Below are 26,778 nucleotides of genomic sequence, written 5' to 3'. Positions count from 1 at the left end.
GGAAACAGTGTAGGGACATAGTCAGGATGACTTGCATCAGAAGATGGCCTGCCTGAAAGACATAAATGTACAGACATTACAAAATACACGCAAGCGTGCAGTGGAAACAGTAATAGTTGTATATTAACTCTGCAGACGAGTTGTACAGTAAACAAATTGTGGGGAGGGGAAACCGCTGAGAACATGTTGATAGAATTTCCTTCATTGAACAAGGGCAAAGGAGTAATTTATGACACAAATTCATGTTCCTTAAAAAAAAAGTTACGGTAGAAAGTGACACACCCTTGCGTTTTATGCCATTTTTTTACTGTTTTTTGTGTCACGGACACACGCACGTGAGGAAATTTTTACGTGTGTAATTTAAAATGTGGTGGCCTAGTTGCTTTCCTACGTATGCTTTAGTTTTCCCAAACAGGAGCAGTGCAATGTTGCACACGAAGCCACATAACACAACCTGAAACTAGGCTCCGATCGAGGTTCTTTTGGACAGCAGCTGCATCAGGGGGAAGTGCGTCGCCCAGCTTGTCAGCGCTTTCGGTCTAAGCGCTTATCCTCTAGCGAACGCACAGGCGAAATCCGAGATGCACTCGTTCCTAGCTTTAGCTACTGTCGAAAACCACCTGGAAACGGAGTCGGATACACGAACGGATGATTTTTCAGCGCACCATAAGTGCCCGATGGCTCCTGACGCGGCCTCGACCATCTAAAGACAACGAATACGTCCCCATAATCTGGCATAGTCCGCGATAGTAACTTCTTGAGCCATCAAGCAGCAGTCTTAGCCTTCGAAATTAGTCAGGGTCCATTAAACGCGGCTAAGCCGGCTGACTCAGGATTGCACTCCCGAGCATCTCGGGCGATGTTACGGGACGCTTGTTTGCGTGCGAAATGTTTCGCAACGCTAATGTTCAAGACACCGAACCCGTGGCAGGGGATGATAAAATCTAAATTAAATACTTGCCTTGAACGAAGTGGGCAGAACAAATCTGTGAGCTCTTAGTAGGCAGCCAATTGTCCCGTCGTACCGCTGCGACCGAGGCTTTCCTTCTCTCGGTTTCTGTGGGGAACCTAAATGTTCGCACTTGCGAAAGAAGGTTCGTTCCAGATCTCAGACTGCACCCTGGTACAACGCAGCAAGGCCCACGTCGTGCACGGTTCAAGGGAGATGACTTACACGCCGAAAACATCGTCCTCACTCCGAATACGCGCACGAAACTGAAGAAACCGGAAGTTTCTTGGGAGCACATCCGGTTGGCATACTCTAGCGCGCCCTGGCGGCACGGACCTCGGCGAAACCGTCTATACTTCGTTTCAGCTTAGGTCCGAGCGCGGCCTATGTTATGAGCCGAAGGGCCAATCATACAGCGCAGAAAGCGCCGCGTCATGGCGTGCTCTCTGCGCTTTATAGAACTATCCGGCAGAGGAGCACGCACCGAGAAACGGTGAAGGCCGGCTGGTCCTATCAACTGCAGAAAGCACGCCATGACGTTGTGCCTCTTTCGCTGTTTGATTGGCCTTCGGCTCATAAGATCGGCCGCGCTCGGACCTAAACTGAAACGAAGTATAGGCTTCTCCAAGCATTCTGATGCGTCAAAACGCACTTTGGAACACTCGCTCGACCTGTAGTTAGGTACAAATGCCCTTGCGTCGATCTTGAAAGGACTGCGCCGAGGCCTAATGACCGCTGACAGTTGTCGGACTCCAGCGAATAATGTTACAGAAGGAGAGCCTCAAGCCGATACACGATACCGGCTTCGTTATCCGGATTGTGGTGAGAACGCGCGCAGCATCACCGGCCGTGTTCTCCGAAGACGAATTATATATTTGATTAAAGTAGTGCTATAAAACACAGTCATTGATTGCAGACCGAGCTCTTCAAGCGAATGGAAGCACATGTTCTTTCTAAAGCACGCCATGTTCTTTAACGTAAACCCGTTCAAGGGTTTCCGTTAAAGGCGGCGGCGTGTTTATTAGATTTGTTTACTAGACGCTCATGGAAATTTATTCAGTAGAAAAAATATACTTCTGCGCACCCCCCCCCCCCCCTTTTTTACCAAACACTTCCGACGCCCCTGGCTTCATTGTTCAAAGCGGTGATGCGATTTGAAGCCCTAAGGGGTAATGATTGGTCAACAGTTTGCGCTCGGCAATATGGGCCGCGTTTCAAAGATTTTCAATCTCGCCGTCTTGGCCTTCGAAAACCTTCCTTGATCCATAGCCTTGCTCTCTTTTTGCTGCCATCTGATCCATTAGAGCAGATTTGAAACATAGCCATGGTTAAGTGTGCTCAAGGGCAATCGCATACATTTTTTCACCTTTTATTACAACTCGACGGAAGAGTTCGACGATCCAGAACTTCATGACCGATATATGATGCAAAGACACCTACGCTCAACACACCTTCAAAACATTGCCACGGCGTCGATTCTTGACCGGTATCCAAGCGTGCGAAGGCACAGAGATGCAGCACTTCGGAGTGTCAAGGAAGCTTTGATCACGCCGCGAGACCGGCGAAACTTACTTTTGACGAGTTGCGCCTTTTTCCTGCGGCGCTGCGCTTTCGTAAAAGTGTCCACGTATTCTCAAAGGCAAGTCTCACCATTTTGACAGGGCTTTAAGAAACCTCTTCGGCGAATCACGACGAACGAGTAGAAAAATATCTTCAGCACGCAGCCGCCAGCCTCTGAACGCTCGCAAAAACGCGATTTCACTGCACGCAAGATGACCGTCCGGTGGCCGCACTTGCGGAGTGGGGAAGCACGATCCATAGATATCAGTGGTTTAGACTGAGCAGTGTATCGAAAGAGTTGGGTCAATGGGAGGTCGCGGGCAGAGCCGGGGCATACACTAGATTTAGAAATAGGTCTTGACATGCTCTCTTGGCCAACCACAGGCCGAAAAGAATCCCTGGAGGTAGCAACAAACAGTTTTAATCATAGGTATATGGTTTTAATAAGCGCACAAGATGTAAATGTAGTGACCCTTTATGGTTGAAAATAGGGTGCACGTGATGTTTCGATTATGATCTTGCAGAGAGGTGTAAAAAGCGAATGTGCCGCTCAACTGTTTTCCTCGGACAGAGTGTGACTGCTCGGACGGCAGATTCCTGGCACTCGGCGACTGGCGCACGTTTTATGTCGATCTTCCGCTAGTCACACTCTTCCACCATGATTACGGATGACCGTGATTGAAACATCACGTGCACATATTTTCATTCACCGAGAGTTACTCCGATGCACTTATTAAGTTTGTTTCTCGCGACCACCGCCAGGGTATCATCTCCGGCTTCTGGTTGGCCACAGTCGAATTTGTAAAGACGCCCAGGGACACGCCCAGCACAGTGTCGGCCTCCTCATTTGTCTCCTATACTTTCCAATGAATGACCAAACTCTCTACGCATACGGCTCTGGTTTAGACGGCATTGAAGGTGCCTCAACGGGTGACCTGAAGTCGAGAAATCTAGCCACTGCGGTCCAACCGCTAGCCATGGGTCATTAACGTGTACCAAGAAGTAGTGATTACACGAGCGCGTGCCGGCGTGAAACTCATCCAGATCGAAATGGGCAGCTGGCGGGGATCGAACCGAGGGAATTCTGAAGCGCAAGCGTTTGCTCCGTGCTCCGAGCTGAGACGCGTTAGCCCACTCCGCCACCGATCACCCAACTGACTCCGTACGCTGCGTTTCCGCCTTTTAAACTCGTCGTTTTGAAGAAACGAATGCAGTAAATATTGTTAGCAATACGTAGGCTTCTTCTAATTAATGTCATTGCTTATAAAATATTTCAAACGGCAAAAGGAATGAATCTCCCAGTAAAAAGTAAACGTTCGCGCTGTAATTATTTGCGATAGCCGAAAAATAGTCCGCTCCCCCGCCGTTCCTATTCATAAGTTCGGTTCCCCGCAAAGCACGTCGTAAAATGCCACGAGGCACGCCAGTTTTTCTATCATAATATTAGTTTTGTTTTGTGTGCTGTTCGGTGTGTGGCGGCAGTGGTCGTCGTGAATTATTCCCTGTAAAGGGCTTAATTCACTCAGCGTCTGGAACAAATGTTTCACGGGCAGAGAAATCGCTTTTCGAACAACATGCGTGCTGTCAACACCACGATTTGCGACAGGTGTTATGGTCGGCTAGTTACGCCGTGGTGCGTTCGAAAACATACAGCTTTTGGGGATAACTTGAGTAAATACGTAATTATGTCGTACAGAGTTATTGATCGTTGGTAGAAGAAAAAAAATATATTGGCCGGTTGCTGTACCGAATGGCTCTGGCGAATCGACGAAGTGACACCAATGACGCGGAGCACTCGTTGTTCCGAAGCCATCACTTTCTGACCGATGGTCAGTGCATTACTTTTACGGTTAGCGTGAAGGCCAGTCCAGACAGGACACTTCAGAAATCGAGAGGCGTCACAACTCCATCTAAGTCGTGCAACAATCCAAATTAGACCGTTTTTTTTTTTTCGTTTTGTTTTTGGCGGGAACGTTTTTTTGGCTGCTGTTCAAGTCCCCAAAAACGGAAAAGGGAAGGAGATGAGGGTGAGGAGGCGAAGGCTGTTCGCGTTTCCCGGGAGCAGCGGCAGAACAGAGAGACAGGCAACAGGCAAACCATTGGCAGGTGGCGCGTGACGTCAAATCAAACGAGCACCGAAACAAACCACCTAGAATTTAAGGCGGTAACGCTCCGAGTCGTGTCGTCAAAATATCGAAGAAGGAAGGTCACGCCGAGAAAAGGCGCCCACTCTGGTTTTCTTTAACCCTTCTCATTCCCCGGCACCGTTGTCTGCACATTCAGGTCACGTAGTTTGTTCGTGCGCATTCATCCGGCATCGATACACATCTTAAATGAGCAGTTTTGTATAATTTGATATATATGTAATGTTAATGTAATATAAAACGCGTTAATAGGGTCGAACATGCCATATTTATATTCATGATTATCCCGTAACCGCGGGAATACAATGCAGTCCCGAAGTTCCCCACACTAATTGAATGAACCTGCTCCAGCGGCGACATTTTGTTCCCTAATACGGGTTCCGATTCTGCTAAATTTTTGTTGTGTGTGAGCTACTGACTGTCTGAAGAGGAACGCCGAGACATTTCAGAAGCGAAGGGAACCGTAAAAAAATCCAGTCACAGCCGCAGGAAGAGCACACGAGCGAACGATGTGTTGACGACGTTAAGCCTTTCGTCTCACGCTCCTTCCGCTGCTCTTGTGAGTGGTTCCTTTGTGTTCTTTTGATACTACGGCGTTTACGCGGATTGGCGGCACCTGTCCCGATACGGTGTAAGTGACCTGCATGCCAACTAGTCAATGATGACACCGGTCGATTATCGATAGACCTCTTTCACGCAACAGGTAGAGAGACTTCTGAGAGTTCGTGTTCAAGTTTGTTTGTGGCGGATATTGCGGTACGTATGGATAGGATCGGCAGGTGAGAAACAACTTATTTAGGACCTTTCTTTGTCATGTAGGACGCGAGAAGATTCCTGCAGTCGTTTGCATTGATCTCCTGATGGAATGGAATCTCGTTCTTCGTCTTCATCCGTGTGCGATTGTGTCGACGTTTGTAAATATCCGTAGTAACATTCAAGTTTTCACTGGAAGGTGAATGACAAGTTTATGTTCGATTATAGAAAGGGCGTCGTTTGTACTTATTTGTTTCTTTATGCTAATGTTATATTACTGCCTTTACCGCGTTTACACTGCAATCCTAGGTGTATTATTTTTATTTATTATGGAATAAAAAATAAATTATAATCTAAGGCAGCGCGAGGAAATAAAGATAAGTGTATTAGTTGATTGCAAATATTAAATTTAGTACCTCTACCATATTAAAAAGTAAAAAAATTAATTTTGTGTTGAAACACGTGTCTTCTTACCCTCCCTTGGGTAACACCCGAACACGGGTCTTAGAAATAAATGAAATGAAAGGAACTATTATAGCATCTAATCATCTCACTATCCTCAGTAACTATACGAGCTAGCGACGCGAGTTGATTCGTCGACCCCGTAATTTCATTTGAACGAAATTGCATTAATTTTGCCAGAATTCACTGATTGTATTAAGTGAATTTGGCAGATTTCAGTTACTGCGTGCGTTAACATCGCTTACACGATTGTAAGTGACACCTGTCTTGCCGTGTTCGCGTTGAATACGTCTACCTGATTTTTACTGTGATCTGTTTTGCTCTGCCCAATCACTGCGTATCTCGCCATTTCGTAAAAGTAATTTTGTATAAACTATGCGTTCCTACAGCAAAAATTGCGTGGCTAAGTATGTTAAACTTAAAACAATCACATGTTTGTTTAGACGTCTTATACGCATACCTTATGTCGTTTCGTAGCAATTATTTACCAGTGTAATAATTTGCCTGTGTGATAAAATGTTTTCTAGCCCAGTAGCTGTGTGAATCTTGCATTTTAGTTACTAAGATACGATTATGTGACTAAAAGCGCGTTGTTACGACGGCCGCTTTATGGTACGTTTACACCTGAGAAGAAATCCGCTGCCGCGGGAGCGGATCCGCTCCCGGCGGCGGCGGCGATGAGCGGGTTGCGTTTACATCTATTTCCTTCGAGCGGCGGCGGCGGCGCCAGCTGCCGCAGCGGTTCCCGTAACATCTCGTCAAATATGACGAGAAGGCGCGAGAGTTTCCGCCTCGGCTCTCTCTCCTGGGCGTTGCTGCTCCCAGAAGTACGCGTGCTCATGACGTAGGCAGCGTCGCGCTGCGCAAGAATGTCACTTCCGGTCAGCGAAACGCCTCGTTCGGCGGCAGAAATAGGTCCTGGACCAAAACGGCTCGCCGCCGCGTTTTCCGCCCAGTGTTTCGCCCCAGCGGCAAAAGCTGGGCGGATTCGCTAGCGGATCCGCAAGTGTAAACGTACCATTACACGCGTTTCCTTCGTTTCGGCGTTTTGAGGCGGGACCCCGATGGCCATCCTTTGCGACGTCAGGAGAAGAGCGCTATGGCCTTGGCTTCTAGGAGGTGTTGAGCGATGTTACCGAAAAGCGAAGGAGGTGAGGAGGAAATTCGTGATGTTTGCCATATGGTGTCAAAATAGAAATCAGACTACCAGACTTCAACTTCCACGACTTTTGACGGAGCTGTGTCGCCTCACGATTTCTGAAGTATCCTGTTTGGACAGCCTTTTATACGTTCAGAGCTCGCGAGTTTGGAATCAACGAGTGTATCACGAAATGCATAATTGAAATTGAAGAGCGCTTTGAGTTAGGTACCACAATCTGTGGTTTCATTGACCTGAAATAAGTATCACGAGCGCTGTTTTGCTCCAAGAATGGTGCACAACAGCCTCATGTATAGTTAAAAACCTTTAGCAGTGGCGCGTAGATCTGTGACCGGCCAAGTTCGGGAATCAGAAAAAAAAAAAGCTAGAACGGTGGTAGGAAGGTTTTGTGGGCTCGGCCACAAGCATACAGTACACTAAAGATTACTGGAAGATCCATAGGTGGATTCATATGGAATGCGTTGGCATGACCCTTGGAAACGCCGAAGACGCCCTTTGGGAAACGCTAACGCTGACGCCTTCTATTTTCTCTTTTGGTTTTCTTTGTTGGCTTTGTATTCTGCTTAATCTATTTGTTCTGCTACCTCGTTCTGGCCTTGTTACAAGATCAGTGTTAGCGTTTCCCAGAGGGGGACGTGTGTGGCATTTCTCAAAAGTGAGGCTTCTTTATAACTCCCTCTTTTACTCTTGCTATAATTACTGCTTCCTTGTTTGGGGTAGCACAACGGTTACAAATATGCATCTCTTGGATGTCCTCCAAAAGAGAATAATTCGAATAATGTACAATTCGGAGTTCAATGCTCACAGATTACAACCTTTCAAAAACCTTCATATAGCTTCAATTACAGAGGATTATAATTATAAACTCCTTCTAGAACATCAAACGTCTGTAAGGCAAGATCAACTTGTTTTTCTAACAATCGCCAAAATAAAGCGGAGAGTTCCTGCATATGCAGGCCGTCATGTTGACACATGGTCAACGCCTCGCTCGAGAACAGGCTACGGCCTCCAGAACAGTACTCGTTGCCTAATGTTATAAACAAAACACATAGACTTGGCTCGGATTTGGTGGGTTTGAGCAGAAAGGATATTCGTTCGTTGTTTCTCTAGTGTTATTTGTGCCTATTCTTGATGAGTCCTCCGACCTGCAAGAAATGTTCGTAATAAATGTCACATATTTTTTTCTTTCTGTTTAATGTTTTGTGTTTTGCTCCTATGAAAACCTTGTTCGACGGGTTACTAGTATGTAAAATAGATTCTCTCGTTGCTGGTGGGGAGGGGAAACTCTGTCAAGCGACAACAGTCTGCTTTTTTTTTTCTTCCTCCCCCTCTCCCTTGGAGAGAAGCAAGAAAGTTGAAAATTGAAAGTTGAAAAATATTTTTTTTTAAGAATCCACCATGAAATCTTCCTTAATTTTGTTTATACCTTTTCGCTACTCTGCCTGTCAGATACGTCGACGTCCTTGGCTATGGTCATTTATATCACTCGTGGAAAGATCCACGTCTATACCACTCGTGGAAGGAACAGCGTCCATATCATTCGTGGAGTGAACCGCATCCATGGATTTGACTACAAACACATCGCAGACCACGTGCGGCTAATACGGAAACACCGAGCAACGAACGACAAGTGTTGGCAGAGCGGCAACTGAGCACGCCCGCATGCCACCGCGCAGCGGTGTAATACCTCCTACATCAGAAAGCCGTGGCGCTGAATGAGATGGCGTCATCAGAGAAGGACAACGCTGGACACAGATTGGACACAGCGATTGCTTAACGCTCGGCTCAAACTAGAAGCGAAGCCGAGCGCGGACGCAGCACTCGTTTCCTATCTTTGTCCAGCCTTGACATTCTCTGATGACGCCATCTCATTCAGCACTTCGGCTTTTTCATCGAGGAGGTGTTGCACGGCGTCGCCTCATCGCTGGCTCCGCGCCCGCTGTTTGCGTGACTTTGACGAAAACGAAAGGGCTCGTTTTGATGAAACGATGGCGGTGTCTGTCAATTCGTCGGCACCGGGGAGAGAGGGAGGGGTTGAAGTGGGCTGACGTCAGCGCTTCGGACAAATTGGAGCGTCGCACGCGTCAACCTCTCCACCTCCTTGTCTATCTCTCTCGCCGATGTTGAAAAAGACAAGACACCACGTGGTTTTCGTGAAAACGAGCATGCTATGCTTACGCATTAAAACAATCCGGGTTTAGCAGAAAGCAAATTTACCTCGCACCACCGTAACCCGGTAGCTGTAAGCTAGTGGCGTGGAGCGTCCGCCTCGGCCACGGGGGGTGATCGGTTCGGAGCCCACCATCGGACACCCACCAGCTAAAGGGGTAGAAACGTCTCCCGACCCCGGCGCTCGGGTTCACATCCAAGGGATGACGTTTGGGAGAGGCTCCGCAAACCCCGCTAAGCCTAGCTGCGAACACTTAACCGCAACCGTTCGTCGGTTGCGGGGTATGCCAACTTTGGTGGCGTTTTACACTCGTGCAGATTTTTGCTTTGGGAAACCAAGTGAAAAGTTGAACGCACGCACGCACGGACGTACGCGTACCTAGCACCACATCGGTCGTTCTGTCTGATTTCCTTTACTGCTATTATTTTAAATTGTAAATATACGTACGTGCGCCCCTTCCGTCACAGCTCAAGCCTTTTCAATCCTCCCCCGAGAGCCCAGTCGCTTTTAGGGAGGGAAAAACAGGGCACTGCAGAAGACAGCTGTATTTGTCACTACGATAGAGCTGCTTTTGGGCCACTGGTTCAACATGACTATCCACAAGTCGATCGATTGCACCAAAATCGCTCAAGCGGTCTTATGTACTCTTTATTGTAAAGCAGAATGACTATCTTCGACGGTACACAAAATCTCGTCTCGCTCTTACACCACGAAATCGCGAAATACGCGCAGACATCTACCACAATTAAAGACGTCATTTACAACGCACAACATTGCCATGGTGTTGTTGGTGAATCACAGAAAACAAAACCATGTTTATCATCTGATGGCGCTCGGTAACAGGAAACATACCCAAACGAAGCGTGCAAGGCGAGCAGTCACCCGAAAGTAACTTGTACGTAAATTTGCAGAGGCTATGATAATGCAATTAATGCGAAGGTGCAAGCGAGCTGTACAAAAATGACGACAATAATCCCTGCAGAAGGGGGAAAAAGGGGGCAAAGGACAGGCACAAATCTCCAAACACAGCTAGGTGACTTGTGCGCGACCAAAATATTCCGCCTGGTCCTGATATCGAACCAGGGACCTCTCCATTTCCAGTGGAGCGTTCTAGCAAATGAACTAACCAGGTGTTAGACCTCAATAGAGCAAACGGGTTTTATCAGCTGCCACCAGTCTAGCACAAGCAAGGATGAATGGCGTACAACAAGGCAGACGGCCGTTTTAGAACAGTCCACGTACACTTAAAAAAAAGGGTATCGCCTTACACCCTTTTGTCCCATATAACGCACCCCAAAACTTCAATTCGGCATACAGCGCCCTATATTCGAACAGACGGCCCCAAATTTTATGAGGGGCCTTGTGTTGTCTCATTGTGTTGTCTCCTTCCTACTCTTCGTCCCTGTCGTGAAGCGCTATTATGTTCTCCAGGCTTGATAACGGTGCGATATACCTTATTAAATAGCTAAAATACGTATGAAATACCACAGGAAGAAAACACTGAGGTTTTGCAGTAGGGCCGAGAAAACCCCGATTATTTTTTTTTGTAGTCAGTAATACGTGCATTAGCTATTTTAATGAGTTGTACTACATGGCTATCAAGCCTCTTGAGAAATCTTGAAAAAGTTAGTACCGTCAGATCGACGTCAGTGCGATGTGCGTCGAACTGATGTTTTGGGGTGCATTACATGGGACAAAGGGTGTAAGAATACACCTTTTTTTTCTGAGAGTGTAGCACTGGCTGGCACTGCTCCGGAACTTCGCTGTTTCTAACAGCTTTGTTTGCTCGCTTGACGAAACTAGCGGTAAAAGTGTCAATGCCACCGATGTGATCTGCGTGTTTGAACTGGGAGACTGAATTACCGCCAGCCTTCGTTGCCGTTGTCGCTCAGTAAGCTCAGAGCCGCTTATTAAATAAAGATTTGTCACGCGCTCGAAAAACGAAACCGTCGAACGAAGATGAGACGGGTGGGAGGAACCTTTCACCAGTTCGCCTGAAAAAGGAGAACACAACATCGTTCCCCTCTTTTTCTCGTGTCCGCTTTGGCTCTCGTCACACAAAGGGAGGAAAACGCACAGTTGCTACCTTTTTTTCTTCTTTTTTTTTCTTAGAGCGTGGGATCTCCTTGCAATTGGTGGTATTTTGTTCGCGCGACGTGCAACGTTCGTAATAAAAATCATACTTTTAAATTTACTAATGTAGACACTAGTTGTACCGGACGTAAACATTTTCCCTAAACAAGTCCTTTAAAAAAATAATAAAACATTATCTTTTTTTTTTGCGCGATGCGATGCGATGCGATGCGTAGTCAGATCGCACAGGCGCGATTTGACCACGCTTTGAGAAACCAGGTCTACGGCGTGGGCAGTATAATGTAAATATAGAATAGATACATTGGAAAGAAAGGCATATGATCAAATTTGGTGCTTTGTCATGCAGCACAAAGTTTTGAGCCCAGGAAAAACCTTCTTACTGCCTTTTCGTCCTTTGCCAATAAGTAGTCAATTTTCGCTATCCTAGATGAATGTTTCAAAATTCATACTCACGTTCTTTCGGCACCAGCGCCCAAATCTCGGAAGCCTTTTCTTGCACGAAGCGCCGGTACCTGTGTACTGCCGAGGTGCCGAGCGCATCTCCGGTTTCGGGCAGGCTGAATTTTTGCTCCTTTAGGAGCAATCGCAACCTGCGCTGGAAAACGTCTGGACACACCGTCGTAGTGTTTGGCCCGTCCAGGTTGGGCGAGATCGATGCGTTACTTGCGAGAGTGACGGTATTTTCTGCCTGCGTCAAAGTCGATGATTCGTAGGTGTCACCTAAAACGGAAAAAAAATTGAGCGATATTTTATATCAAAATACTGCAACCTTTTAAAGATTTTAGCAAGGATGGGGCACAAAACAATATTGTCTTCAATACAAAAGTGAGGTCGATGGGACCTCCGCACATACAACAAAATACGACTGCATAAAAGTACCATTCTACCTGCCTTGGTAGCCGAAAAGTAAATACAGAAAACGCAGCATAAGCAACGAAGATGTTTTACAATACGCTGTTCATCTAACAAATAAAGATTCCTAGCACGAGCTCTCTAACACTTCCCGGGAGTTCATTCCAAATTTTGATGCAGTCGGAAAAAAATAGTATATCTAAAACAGTGCAGTGAAGAGAAGTATGGGACAATGCTGGCAGATGATGGCAACTTCTAGTTGAAAGTGATTTTTTTTGTTAACAAGTAACGGAGAAAGGGCGTCAAGTAATAATCATTTTTTATAAACGGATAGAACATTTTTAAGTGGTTTGCGACTTGCCAAGACGAGAGCAGCTCACGGCTTAGTTGTTTCCTTTCATATTATGGGGAAAAAACACGACCATACTGACTAAAACTTAAACGTTCTGCACGTCTCTGGGCGGCTTCTACTCTATTTAGGTCACCTATCTTGCGATGATGCCAAACGACAGAACAATACCGAAGAAGTGGTCGGAGTAAGGCACTGTATGCGAACAACCTTGTTTGTTTAGAGGTAGGCCTGAACGTTCTCATCAGATACCCCAGGCGCCTTAATGCCCCAGAGCAAAATAGTATATCAATATGTTTCATCCAGCTTAAATTGTGAGTTAGCGTGGCGCCCAAGTACTAGTACTGAAACACACGATCAAGGGGCCTTTTATACTTGAAAGTATTCATATAAAAAGTTCCTTTTGTCTTTGTAAATGACATAAATGCACTTTTGCGAAACTTAACTTCCATCTGCCAGTCATGGCTCTAGGAGCAGAAACGCTCAAGAGACTGTTGAAGGAAAAGCTGGTCACTGACTGAGTCAACTTCCCTATTTAACATACAATCATCAGCGTTAAGTCGGATTTCAACTGATATATTTTTAACTACGTCAATAATGTAATAAATAAGTAATGCAACCAGAACCGAGCCCTGTGGTACTCCTAAACTTACATAGACCTTTGTAAGTCCTGTTACTTTTATTGTTCAGGCGCTCCTGTGCTGCTGCGTTCTCGCTAATTCTGCTGACTGGCTGCTGTCACCAACGTGCCCTGAAACTGCCTCATCACCGCCGACTTTTTTCTGCCTGCGTCCCCGGACCTACTTGTCAGCCGAATTCCTACCTACCCGTCAACATCAGCATGGCGCAACGATCAGTGACGTCACCTTCGGGGGAAGTTACAAAGACTGGCCCTCATCTCTACCTCTTCAGTGGGTATGGCGAAATGAAATCAACTACGATGCTGACCAGACCTGTTCCTTTCATTGTTCAGGCGCTCCTGTGCTGGGGCGCTTTTGCTAATTCTTCTGGCTGGACACTGTCGCCCACGTGCCCTGAAACTGCCCCATCACCACAGACCTTTTCTGCCTGCGTACCCGGACATTCCCGTCAGCCGAATTTCTATGTAACCGCCGATATAAGCATGGCGCTACGATCAGTGACGTTGAATTGGGCGGGAGTTATGAAGACCGGCCCTCACCTCTCCCCCTTCAGTGGGCATGGCGAAACGAAATCAACTACGATGCTGACCACATATGTTCCTTTCATCGTTCAGGTTGGTTATGAATCTTGTTCTGGGAGATCTAGCAATAAGTGTTTTTGTTATTTTGTCATACGCAGGCGCTTCTATGTGTATCATGTACGACTGCCTTCGTGTGTGTAAACGCCTTCTCTGTGGGGATGAAGAGTCAAACCTTGGCCCCTAATTTCGAGGGTACCATATCCAGCATTCTCTCTGGGCAAGCTGAAATTCTTAAAGGCATTAAGGCGCCTGCTTCATATGCAGCAATAGCTGCCCTTAATACCGAAGTTGCGCACCGTGAGAAGCTTCTGCAACGTATGAGCTCTTCAGCATACAAACTGTATGGCCTAACTAGTGCTATATGTTTGCTCCAGTCAAATGCAGCGCAACAGTGTGGAAAGCTCGTTTATTTCAAAGACCCCAGTCGCCGCTGCAATCTGTTGATGTACGGCCTGCCGGAGGCGAAGGACGAAATGAATATTCAACCTAAAGATCAGGTAGTAAACGAACTTAAAAAAAAAAAGAAAAAAAACTAGATGTAAAGTGGTGCTCAATTGGTAGAATTCACAGGCTCCGCCGAAGGAGGGCAAATCGTCCTGTTATTTTGTACTTCCAAGATTACAGCGAAAGACAAACTCTACTCCAGAATGCAAAGAAACTTACGTGCACTCAGATTCTTATAAAAAGATTGTTATTCCCGGTGTAAACTTCAAAGGCGACCTCTGCTGTGGGAAAGTGCTAAGCCTGATAAGGTGAACGGAAAGCGTGTTTTTATAGTTAAACGTTAGGTTACGTATTGATGACTACACGGTTTTCCAGGATAGCAACAGGAACGCATGAGTTAAAACTTCGTCTGCATATCATTGACCTGAGAGCACATGACGCCCCCTTTTCTTCACTGCAGCATACATGCCTTCTAAACATCAACTCAAGAAGCACTATCAACGAAACTGCGGAACTTGATAGCATTGTGCTATGTCACGACCCTCACGTGACAGTTTTAACCGAATTCTGGCTTAACGAGGAGATATGCGACACAGATACAGTTTCTGGCTCCTACAATATATACATAAGAGATAGACCCTTCTGGTGGTGGGGAACTAGCTGTCGTTTAAAAAGTAATTTATCTGCTGTGTTGTTAGATCAGGCACCTGACCATGAAAGCGTGTGTACTACGGATTGATTACAATAGAAAATCAATAATCTTGTTCGCGACGTACCGCTTGCCCCCTTGAAACATAAAATTTTTGTCTAAACTACATGATCATTTGCTCAAGTACTCTAAAAGCTGCATAATAATTGTCAGTCGCATTAATTTACCGAACCCAGAGTGGCATGATTTGTCATTCATTTCACCATGCGACCAAACCGTCTTCGACATTATGTTTCCTCGCCATCTTTATCAAGCTGTTGGTGTCCCCACGCGAGTGCCGGTAACTTTATCCTCTCTTCTGGACCTTGTTTTTCTTGTCTTTTATAGTAGATAACTTTCTGATGTGCATGTAACAGTTGAAAACGGGTTGTCTAATATTAAACTTGTCCTTTTCACATGCCATCTTGGCAGCTCGGACGCGCCTGCTGCTCAGGAACAGCTGTTAAATTATATTCAAAGGCTAATGATTAATCTGTTCTTTTTTACGTTGAGTTAACTCTTGATTCATTTTGTGGGAATGGTGCTGATTGTTTGTGCAACAAATTAAAAAATATTTGACATTTCCGTCTTCAACATTTTATCCCAAATAGAAAAAAAAAAACGTGCACCACAGGATCCCCTGGACCCCCTGGAACATAATTCATCTGGTGCGGAAAATAAAACGCCATGGAAAGCGTTGGTCAAACAGTTGTACAATTGGAAATTTAAAGATAACACTTGTGGAACAATTTCCGCAAGTAAAGAGTTTTAATATTCTAACACGCTTTCACGATTATTTCAGACTGACCGGGAAACATTTTGGTGACATCTCACAACAAATGAACAGGACACCGTCGATTACGTTAAAATTTGTGAAACCGTGAGTCACGACAAGTAGAAAGTAGCCACCGAATTTAATCTGTTCTTTCAATTTCTGTTTTCACATGCCAGCCCACGTCAAACTCCCTTTGGTAATTGAACCGGGATTAGTTCAGATTTCATAATATTTAAAGACATTTTTTTCCATGTTGCTTAATCGTAAGCCGAAATTATCATGTGGGTCTGATAACATTGCCAACACGTCCCTTCGCCGTTACGTTAAATCACTCGCTAGGTTTTTTGTTGCCATTTTTCGTTCGCCATTTTCATGTGGTGTTGTTCTCTAAGATTGACGCATTGCACGTGCTGTTCCTGTATTTAAAAAGGGAGATGGTTCGCTGCTAAGAATTACCGTCCCATATATCGCTACAAGCACATCATGCAAGCTCTTAGAACATGTCATTTTTAATTACATTATTGAATTCTTAGATAAGCATGAGATTATCTCGCCTTTTCAGCGTGGCTTCCGTTAAGGCCTTTCCACTACCACACGACTTATTTCTACCATTCACTCTTTCTCTGTAATAGTCGACAGACCCGGCCAAGTTGACACAATCTTTCTCGACTTGAGCAAAGCATTTGATAGGGTCTCCTCATTCCCGGTATCTTATTCAAACTTAACTAATTTCGCTTTCCCCGTACGGTTGTAGAGTGGATCTCCTCTTACCTATAAATGCAAAAACAATTTGTCGATGTAGACGGTCATTATTTAGGTACTCTTTCTGTAAGTCCTGCTGTCCCGCAAGGAAGTGTCCTTGTTCAGCCACTTTTCTTAGCTTATATTATTGATTCAACCACATGCATCGACGAGAGCGTGCGTATTCGCTTATTTGCAAATGACTGTTTACTGTTTAAGGCTATTAACTCTATTAGCGACCTGGTTGTGTTGAATGAGAGTCATAATGCAATTTCTAATTGCTGCAATCTCTGGGAGATGAAACTTAATCTGCAAAAAGTGCCCCCATGTGTTGGCAATAAAATCATTTCTGAAAAAGTTTTAACAACCTTGGTGCTGCGATTACTAACGATTTCTCTTGGACCTCACACATTGAACGCACCTGTGCACCTGCATGTCGCAAAGTAGGTATAGTGAGGCACAAGCTTAAATACGTACCTTGTCATGTCAAACTTCTGGATTATAACACTCTAATAAGGTCTCGGTTGGGGTATGCTTGCACTGTATGGGATCCTTTTATAAAGAAAGATATTAACAGGCTTTATTGTTTTATTAATTTATTTATTTATTAATACTCTTAGTCCGAGGGCCGATACAGGGTGGAATTCTTAAGAAAATCACTTGTGGTCGATGTTTTGGCCGTTACAAACACACACACATACACGCACAAAACTTACGAGTTCAGAGCGTGTTAAAACATCTCGAAACTGGAGATGCCCTACTCTAGGGCATGCAGTATCGTTACAAGTTATGCATATATATTGGATTTAGAGCACTATACAAATTTCAGAACACCCTAGTGCACGCAAAAGCATGCGGACATAAAAGGGCATGAAACAACAAAAAGCAGTATTATAGTAACCGCAATAACTCATTTTCAAAGCCACTTAACGAGTCTTTTGTTACTATATTATGGAGCAGGCAATTCTATTCCTTTATCGTTCTGGGAAAAAATTGCTATCTGAAAGTATCTATACGTGCCATTATGGGTGTTATCTTGTTCAGGTTATTGCATCGGACAGAACGAGCTGATCTTGGTTTTGTGTATTGGTGAATATCAAAGTTGAAGAAGTTGCGATCCATCGAATACATTAATTTTAATATCTCTATTTTTCATCGCTGCTCTAGATGCGGCATGTTGAGCTGTTTTAGCATGTCGCTGACTAAATCAGTCGTCCTAAATTTTTTCAACCCTGTTGATGTGGTAGGTTCTATGCGGGTTTCACACTACTATGCAGTTAGGTATGCAGTTAGTTTAGCGTCCGGTGAAGAGGCTTTCAACTTACGTCAAAATGACCATAGTCTTCTTTCCGCTAAAATGTATATTTTATTTATGTGTCCATTGCAAATGAAATCTTGAGTTATCGAAACAATCCAAGTACTTGAAACTACATACAGACGATAAAGGGTATACATCCATTTCATATTGGAATAGTAAGATATTTTTGTTGTTTTATTTGTTAAGCGTTTATACACAGATTTTGAGTAGTAGTTTATTTTTATTTTCCATTTCGTGCACCAGCCATTAATCATTTTTAGAGCCCAGTAAAGTTCGACTTGGTCAGCATGATTTGATATATTTGAATCGATTAAGCAATCATCTGCGAATAGGTGAACCGTGAAGTCAGGGCTGGGTTTATCTGCAATGTCATGTATGTAACTTCAGAATAAAACAGGACCCAAGACTGACCCCTGAGGGGCGCGAGATGTTACGTTTAGAATTTCTGATGTTGCGCTATTAAGTTCTACAAACTTTGTTTTATTTGAAAGATATGATTGAATTCATTTGGCAATGTACAGGTTTACACCAAGTATAATTCGTTTCCTAAGAAGCTCTTCATGTGAAACCCGGTCAAATGCCTCGATAGGTCCCGGCATATTGCGTCCACCTGTCCTCTATCATTAAGAGTTTTAGCGAAGCCGTAGAATAACTGGGCAAGCTGAGTTATAGTAGATACTTTTCGTCTAAAGCCATGTTGATTTGGATGAAGAATCTTATAACCCTCAAAGTACGTGAACAAGCTTTTCGATGGTATGTTATCTAGTATCTTACAACACGTGCAGGTAATTGAAATGGGCCTATAATTTTTAACATTGTTTGTTCCCAGCTTTGTGAATAGGCACCACTGGTGTCGTTAGCAGGAGTGACGCATTAAAAATAATCAGCAAATATTTTGATACCCACTTGATGAAATCTTTTGGGATACCTTCGGGACCGTCCGACGTTTTGGTATCGATATTAAGGTGGAGTGAAAGATTTCCTGTTCTGATAAAAACTATCTGACATGGCTGAAGGTTCTTTAGCACTCTCCACACTGATGTAAAACGAAGAAGACTACGCGGAACAAACACAGAGTGGAAGTAATCATTATACTTCTGAGCGACCTCTGCATGGTTGGTAATAAGTTTTTCATCAACGACGACATACTGAATATCCTCATGCGAAGAATCAAGTTGACGCCAAAACCTCTGGACGATTCCACCCTAAATTGGGTTACCGTTTTGGAGTAATACGCCACCCTAGCAATATTCAATTTACCTTTCAGCGTCAAGAAAAAACGAGACATTTCAGTTCTATTTTTTTTTACTTCATTTTTCTTTTTCGTTTTTTTTTTTAGGCGATTGTTTTACGGTTAACCCAAAGATTTCTCTCTTTTCTGTTTTGACTCGCTGTGGAACACCCTATTCACCGTAAAAGTCTACTATAATTTTAAATCACTTCCATAGTGTGTCAAGGCCAGTTGTTCCATCAAACGAGTACAAACACTTTTCTAAGTGATGAAGAACGCTTACATCATCTGCCTTATAAAATTCTATGACAAGAATTGTTGGTTCCTTCTCAGGCTCTCGTGGCAGGGTTTGTTTTATACAGAGGAAGACAAGTTTGTGATCGCATTTGGCATCATTTACGAAAACTTCATACTCTAGGATTTCGCCGTTAAAAATACCAAATCTAATAATGACTGTGCAGATAGTCCAACCCTAGTTGCTTCTGTAACAGTTTGTGTAAGTTCATTTCTAAATGTCAAATCTAGCAGTGCCTCGCAGTTCCTGACATTTGACGTTCCTATTTCTAACTTTTCCCATTTATACCCGGCAGGTTAAAATCTTCTGCAACAATGCCACGCGTGTTTGAAGGGATGGTATTACACAGGTAATCATAAATTGATTCTAAAAACGATATGGATGCGCTAGGGGGTCTATATACACTGCTCCAATTACACAAGCTGCATCATGCATCAACAAGAGTATGCCACCCATTTCATAATCGAATAATATTATTCTTTTCCCTGGACCTGCCTGAGCAGGTTCTGAGTCTAGAAGTTTGTTTTATTATAATCGTTATTGCCGCATGACTCTCCTACCGAACTATTTAGAACTAACAACATCATTCCTCTAGAATGGCGAAGGAAGCTAGCTCGATTAACATTCATTCTTCAGCTTTAGTATCACAAACGTCGTCTTGAGTCTTCATCCTTCATTCAGTCATCAAACACTAGACAGACTAGACAAAACTATACACACGAACAACTCCCATATTTGCTCGTACAAATGCTTTAAATACTCCTTTTTCCCCAGAAGTGTAACAGATTGCCTCTCCATATTTTTACTTTGAACAACGTTCTACAATCAAATCAATACATGTCTGAAGTGTATTTGTGCTTTATGAAGTTTGTGTTTCCATCGCCCCTCCTTCTCCTTTGATGTCTAAAGTCTCGGTACATATGACGAAAAGCAGCCTCCACTCCTGCTTGCGCCGCATAAGTGGCCTGCAGTTTTTTGTAAGTAAAACAAAAAATAAATAAATAATACATGATGAGCTGACCTTGTTAAGCGATAAAAGCTGACTCTTTTCTGAAATATAGCTAGCCACCCAATTAATCATCTGCTTGTTTTTACGAATAATGTTTAGTTTGTATAAATGCTTGCTATGGCACACCTTATGAAACACCTTTGAATAATCAATATTTATAACATACACCTGCCCCTTTCGATTTAGAACCTCTGTAACGTCATGGGAAAATTCAATAAGCTGGAACGTCTTTGAAATCCCTTTTCGGAAACCATGCTGTAGATGAGTCAGCATGTCATTATGTTCAATGTATTCAGCTATGTTTAAAAAATAACGTGCTCTATTATTTTGCGGGAAGATGATGTAGGGGGTATTGGTCCATAGTTACAAATTATTTGACTATCCCCAGCTTATAATATTGAAACCACTTTTGTGACCTTCCATGCCGAAGGAACGATGCCACTATCAATCTATTTTTGAAAGAAAATGATCAAGTACCGGGGGCTGAAAAAGGAGTAACAATTAAGAAATGCATTTGGGATGTCATCAGGACCTTCATTTGTTTCGAGTTGAAATTCAAGATTAGGTTTAAAAGACCAAGAATCGTAAAACGAATCTAAGAAATTTCAGAAGTAGTTTTTTTATGGCAGGCAAAAGAGGAGTGTAAGCATTATCATACGTAAACACAGATCTAAAGTGAAGCAAAGCACAAGGAGGGTGGAAACCCGAAGGTTTTATTCTGAAGAGCGGTGCTTTTCGACCGCCGACGCCGGTCAGAATCTGGTCACGAGCTGTCTGGTCACGAGCCTCGGCGCCAGGCATGCGCTTCTCGGCTCGTCAGTCTCATGCGCGGAGCGCGTGGATGTCCGAGTACACAACATCTCTTCCCACTAAAAATGCAAGCGATCCGGCGGCTGTCGCTTTCGCCTTGACCGTCTGGGCAACACAAGGTCTGCCAGCTCCGTTTCGGACCTCTCAGGGGAATCGCCGGCGCTGTCTTCCGCTACAGGCTGCGTAGGTAAGACAGGTTTCGTTGCTGGGTCCGTTTCTGATCTGTCACTGGAGCTGCCGGCACTGACCTCCGTTGTTGTCTGCCTCGCCAACTTGTCATCCGCCGTTGGGCCGTCGGTCTGTTGAGCGTGGCTGGCCTCTAGCTGCGTTCTCAGCGTCTCTTCCGCGTGTCGCTGTCGCAGCTGGTCCACGTGCCGCCGCTGTTGTCCATCTGGCGTATTCAGCGTGACCATCCGTCTCCCTTGCGTGGATGTTACCGTTCCCGGTAGCCACCTTGGACCCCGTTGATACTGGCGTGACCAGACGTGCGTTCCGGGAGCAAGTAGTGGTGATTTGGTGATTGAGGAAGATGGGAAAGTCACGGCGTGCTCTGGTTCTTGACGGCTTGGGAAGAAGCTGGCTAGTCTCGTCCTCGGTTGGTAGCCCAGCAACAACTCAGACGGCGATTTGCCGTCCTTGACAGGAGTGCACCGGTAACGAAATAAAAACTTGGAAATCCGGTTTTGTAGAGTGTCGCCTTCGTTTTTCTTTAGGCCTTCTTTAAGAGTGCGAACAGCCCGCTCGGCTAACCCACTCGACTGCGGGTGATATGGTGCAGTTGTCAGATGACACACGTGGTTTTCTTTCAAAAATCGTGCCATCGCCGCGCTTGAAAACTGCGGGCCATTGTCCGATACCAGTGTTTCAGGGAGGCCGAAGCGAGCGAAGATTCCTCTAAGGACATCAATGGTTGTGTCCGCTGTTGCCGTCTTCATTGGGACAGCCTCAATCCATTTGGTGTCCGAATCAACCAGGACAAAAACCATGTGGCCGTCCATAGGACCGGCGAAATCCATGTGCAGACGGCACCAGCGTTTGTTAGTTTCTGGCCACTTTGATGGAGCCTGAGCCGCGGGCATCGGCCAGCACTGCACGCACTGCGGGCAGTTCTTTGCAAGTCTCTCAATTTCTTGGTCTAAGCCCGGGTACCAAAAAACTGTCCGGGCGAGACTCTTCATTGCCAAGATCCCGGGATGGGTATTGTGTAGCTCCTTCAGCAGGCACGCTCTCGCAGTTGCCGGGAGAATCACTCGATGACCCCAGTAGATCAAATCGTGGCACACCGTGAGTTCATGCTTTCGGACAAAGTACGGCTGGAAAGTCTGCTGATCTTTGCGCAAATGTGGTGGCCACCCGCCTTGAACCCATCTCTTTACTTGTCGGAGGATCTTGTCCTCGGTGGTCAGGGCCGCCAACTGCTTTGCAGACAGAGTTCGGTCGTCTAAGTGCTGACTGTACAACACATACTCCATAAGCTCGCTATTGCTGCCATCCCCTTGTTCCGGCAAAGGCAAGCGACTAAGGGCGTCGGCATTACCATTCTGCTGCCCGTTCCGGTACTCGATGTCGTACTGGTATGCTGAGAGAAGCAATGCCCACCGTTGAATTCTGGCCGCCGCCATTTGGGGAATCGGCCGCTCCGGATGAAACAGTGCCGTTAGTGGCTTGTGATCGGTCACCAGTGTGAAGCGGTTTCCGAAGAGATAATCCCGAAACTTTAAAACTCCGAAGACCAAGGCTAGCGCCTCCTTTTCGAGTTGAGAATAATTGCGTTCCGCTGATGTCAGTGTCCTTGAACGGAACGCTATCGGGAAATCCCTTCCGTTTATGCGATGTGACAGCACCGCACCGAGTCCGTCCGGTGATGCATCACATTCTAGCCGCAACTGCTTCCTGGGATCGTAATGCACCAGAAAATTTGCGTCAGCCATAGAGCGCTTCGCCTCTTGGAAGGCCCTCTCCTGGTCTTGTCCCCACCGCCATGATGCACCTTTTGCCAACAGCCGATATAGCGGAGCCAAGGCCGTTGCCAGGTTGGGTAAAAATTTGGCATAATACGTGACTAACCCCAGGAAGGATTTCAGCTGGCTTACCGATGTCGGTCTCGGCGCTGCTGTCACTGCCTCGAGGTTGTCTCGCTGAAGGTGCAGACCCAGGGCGTCAATCTTGTGTCCCAAAAACGACTCCTGCTTCACTCGAAACTTGCATTTGGCTTGGTTCAACTTAAGGCCGCTGTCCCGTAGCCGCTGAAACACCTGTCGGAGTGTCGATGTATCGTTCTCTTTTTCTGCGACGATGATGTCATCCAGATATACTTTAACACGTGGAAGGTCGTGCAGAAGTGACTCGATACGGCGTTGAAATAGGGCTGGGGCGGACGCGATGCCGAAAGCCAAACGGTTGTAGCGATACAAGCCTTGGTGCGTGTTTAACACAGCCATCTTACGAGCCTCTTCGTCGAGGGGAAGCTGATTGTACGCATTGCGTAAATCGAGCGTGCTGAATACCTCTCCACCGTACAGTGATGCAAAAATGTCGTCAATTTTCGGCAGTGGATACTGCTCCAGGTGCGTAGCAGGGTTGACCGTTAGCTTGAAATCGCCGCACAACCTTATATCACCGTTCTTCTTCGCCACCGGCACCACTGGTGTAGCCCACTCTGAAATACGGATCGGGGAGAGCACCCCATCCGCCACTAGACAGTTGATTTCTGCCGTCACTTTTTCACGAAGTGCGTATGGCACCGGACGCGCCTTGCAGAAGCGGGGGAGAGCACCTTCCTTCTTATGTAGGCTCACGGGTGGGCCTTCACAGCAGCCCAAATTCTTTTCGAAGACGTCAGCAAATTCCTCCAGCATTCTTTGCACCGGGGCGTCTCCGCGCAGCACGTTCACATGAAAGGGCATTTCCACTTTTAGCAGTGACGAACCAACGTCTTCGAACGCTTGAATCGTGTTCCGGCCACACAGTAAGGGTCCTTCGCAATCTACAACGACCAGAACGCTCCTCACCAGTACTTGCCCGTGCTGGACCCTCATGGAAATTCTACCGAGCACCAGTAGAGGCCCTCGGAAGCACGACAAGCGAAGGGGAGTCTTTTCCAACGCAGCCCTACTGAAAAAAACCATTTGGCGCCTATATGAAAATAAACGGGTCCATACCGATAACAGTTCAACCATACCGGTCACCAGTTTGTCAAAGGGGTCGCCCGTATGGCTCAAAGGGGTCCCCCGTATGAGCCATAACGGTCACCTATTTGGACAAAAAGGTCACTCCTTTGGCAAACGGGTCGCTCGTCTGGGTAAATGGGTCGCTCGTCTGGGCAAATGGGCGACTCGTTTGGGCAAAGTTGTCGCACGTTTGCGCAAGCCGGTGACCATGTTGCAAACTGTACCGGTTTAATCAAACGGCTCTCCGGAGCCCGTTTGATATTGAACGTACAGATCGGCGGCGTGGGCACGCCTAGCGTTTCAGCCGTGGCAGCCAATGTTTCCGGAAGTCTGGGAGCGCCGGTTCATCGATTTCAGATCGTCGGCGTAATGCAAGTAGTTATATTTATATTTCAATTGCGCCGATGTTCGCTTATACTGCAATTAAAACTAACACCTTTTTTTGTCGCTGCTTTACGTAAATGCGCGAAGTTGGAAAGCCGATACTTTTGACAGAACTTTCAAACTTTGTCCATCTTTGTTGCCTCCATTTACTTATTCAGCTCGAATCTCTCTCGCAGAAGACGCGACCGCGTGAAAGAATGTACGTCTAGACTCCGTTTCACTTTAATTCAAGACGCAGCGAAGGTAGCACGCGTACACGCGGCTGCAAGAACATCGAGCATTGCGAGAGCACGCCCGGCGTTGCAGCAGTCAAGCTACGAGCTCGCGCTGAGTCCTTTCTTCACTCGGGCGCAAGCCGAACTACTCGCCGCCCCGCCGCCATTTCCAAAGTTCAAGCGTGCTAAAACACTCGTCCGCGCGCGCACGCGTGTTTCTTTTTCGAGGTCACAAAAACACATCTCACTGAAATGCCTGGAGAGAGGGAGAGGGGCTGTCCCGGTGGTCCCAGCGCCTTGACCTCACCCCCCCCCCCCCTCCTCTCTCGTCACCCCTGTCACGTGACCCCAGACTTGTACCGTACGCATTACAAGTAATCAAATTACTTGTAATCGATTACTTTTTGGAGTAATTTTGTAATCAGTTGATTACTTTTATTACGCAGTAATCAGAAGAGTAATCTGATTACTTTTTGAAGAAATAAAATTACTTGTAACCGTTACAATTTGTCCACGGCCCCCCCCCCCCCCCCCCCGGGCACACGCCCTTTTCTTTATGAAACAACAAAAATAAAATTTGCTTTTTTTTTTTTTTTTGAGCGGAAAGACGAAAGATTTTTGCGGAGCTGTAGGAAACGAGGTCAATCTCTTTCTATGTAAAGTCTCTGTGGAATATCCGGTTTTTTTTTTTTGTTTTGTTCTTTTTGAGCTGGGACTGGGAGTGGGAAGCACCAGTGAGTGACAAAGGCCATTCAGGGCAAAGTTGGACGAAGCATAATGTAGCTTTGTGAGTCCTTCGTTCAAACTAGCCCCCTCACGCACACACACACAGAAATAAAAAAAAAAAATAAATAAAAAATCCTGCTTAGGGTACCTACTCGCGGCCCGTAGGAGAACCAGAACCGAAGAATGCCTAAAGCGGATGCAAAATATAACAAAGGCAGTTGAAATATTTCCCCATTTCTCCTAAAGCAATGTTTCGAGTTGAGAAGTGGTCGGGGCGATCTCTTCCGCTAATGATACTACACATGATCTGCTTCAAATCCTGAAGCTGCTGCTCTTTGTATAACATGCGAGCTCATCCACATGTGAATAATAAAATGAGCGACGCAAACTTTGAGCGACAATACTTGCTCAAGCTTAACAAGATCTAGAATCCCCTCCGCTTCCCCCCCCCCCCCCCCCACACACACACACACATACTGGCGAACGTCCAAATCATCAAACGTCTTCAAACGAATTCTATGCTTGTATCCGCATTGTGAAGGTGCAACGACCACGAAGAGGGAGCCCGTTTTTCTTCTTCAATACTTGTGCAAATGTGAAATATAGGTTGGAAGTAGTTCATTGTTATGAGCGCTAAAGATGTGTCTTCACACAATAAAGTAATCGGAAAAGTAACGATTACTTTTTTAAGTAATGTCCAATTACTTTTGCCGTCGAGTAATCAAGTAATATAATCGAATACTTTTTAGCCAAGAGTAATAGTAATTGTAATCGATTACTTTTTTTAGTAACGTGTACAAGACTGCGTGACCCGCAGCAACGCGCCAGCTACACGCTGATAAGCATCGAGATCCGGAAGGGTGCGCCTGACAGCCGATTTTTTCTTTGTCTGCTTGTTGTCATTTCCAGCTCAAACTTCGCGCGTCCACCTGCTTCGATCTGTCGCCTAACCCTGCGGTCTTATTAGGATGGCTCTCGACAACGTATTGGATGTGCACCGAAGCTCTCAGTGTTCGAAAAGTCCTACGCCTATATCGGCAGCAAGCGATTCTTCAAAGAAGTCAGGAATTCTTGCGGTTTGGTTGGGTTCGGCAAATGACAGCTTGTGCGCCACATCGTGTTGAAACTTCCAAGGAGCCGTTCCTTCTCGTTTGTGCTTGTGTGGTGTCCTGCTTTGACCTTGTCAACGAATATCACGGATTACATCTTTCAAGTCCGCTATTTTTATGGTAAGTGCACTGCAACCTACTTGGCAACG

General features: G+C 45.6%; 1 protein-coding gene across 1 annotated transcript in view; it reads right to left on the bottom strand.

Annotated features, from left to right (window-relative positions):
- Nucleotides 1–26,778, bottom strand: part of LOC8030827 (adhesion G protein-coupled receptor L2) — a 122,890-nt gene that overhangs the window by 80,550 nt on the left and 15,562 nt on the right. Inside the window, exon 2 of the mRNA XM_040215187.1 lies at nucleotides 11,745–12,011. Coding sequence (XP_040071121.1) covers nucleotides 11,745–12,011 — 267 coding nt within the window. The remainder of the gene's footprint in view (nucleotides 1–11,744; nucleotides 12,012–26,778) is intronic.

Source organism: Ixodes scapularis, unplaced genomic scaffold (assembly GCF_016920785.2).
Source record: "Ixodes scapularis isolate PalLabHiFi unplaced genomic scaffold, ASM1692078v2 PGA_scaffold5__190_contigs__length_132052651, whole genome shotgun sequence".
Classification (NCBI taxonomy): domain Eukaryota; kingdom Metazoa; phylum Arthropoda; class Arachnida; order Ixodida; family Ixodidae; genus Ixodes; species Ixodes scapularis.
This window is presented reverse-complemented; position numbering and strand designations above follow the sequence as displayed.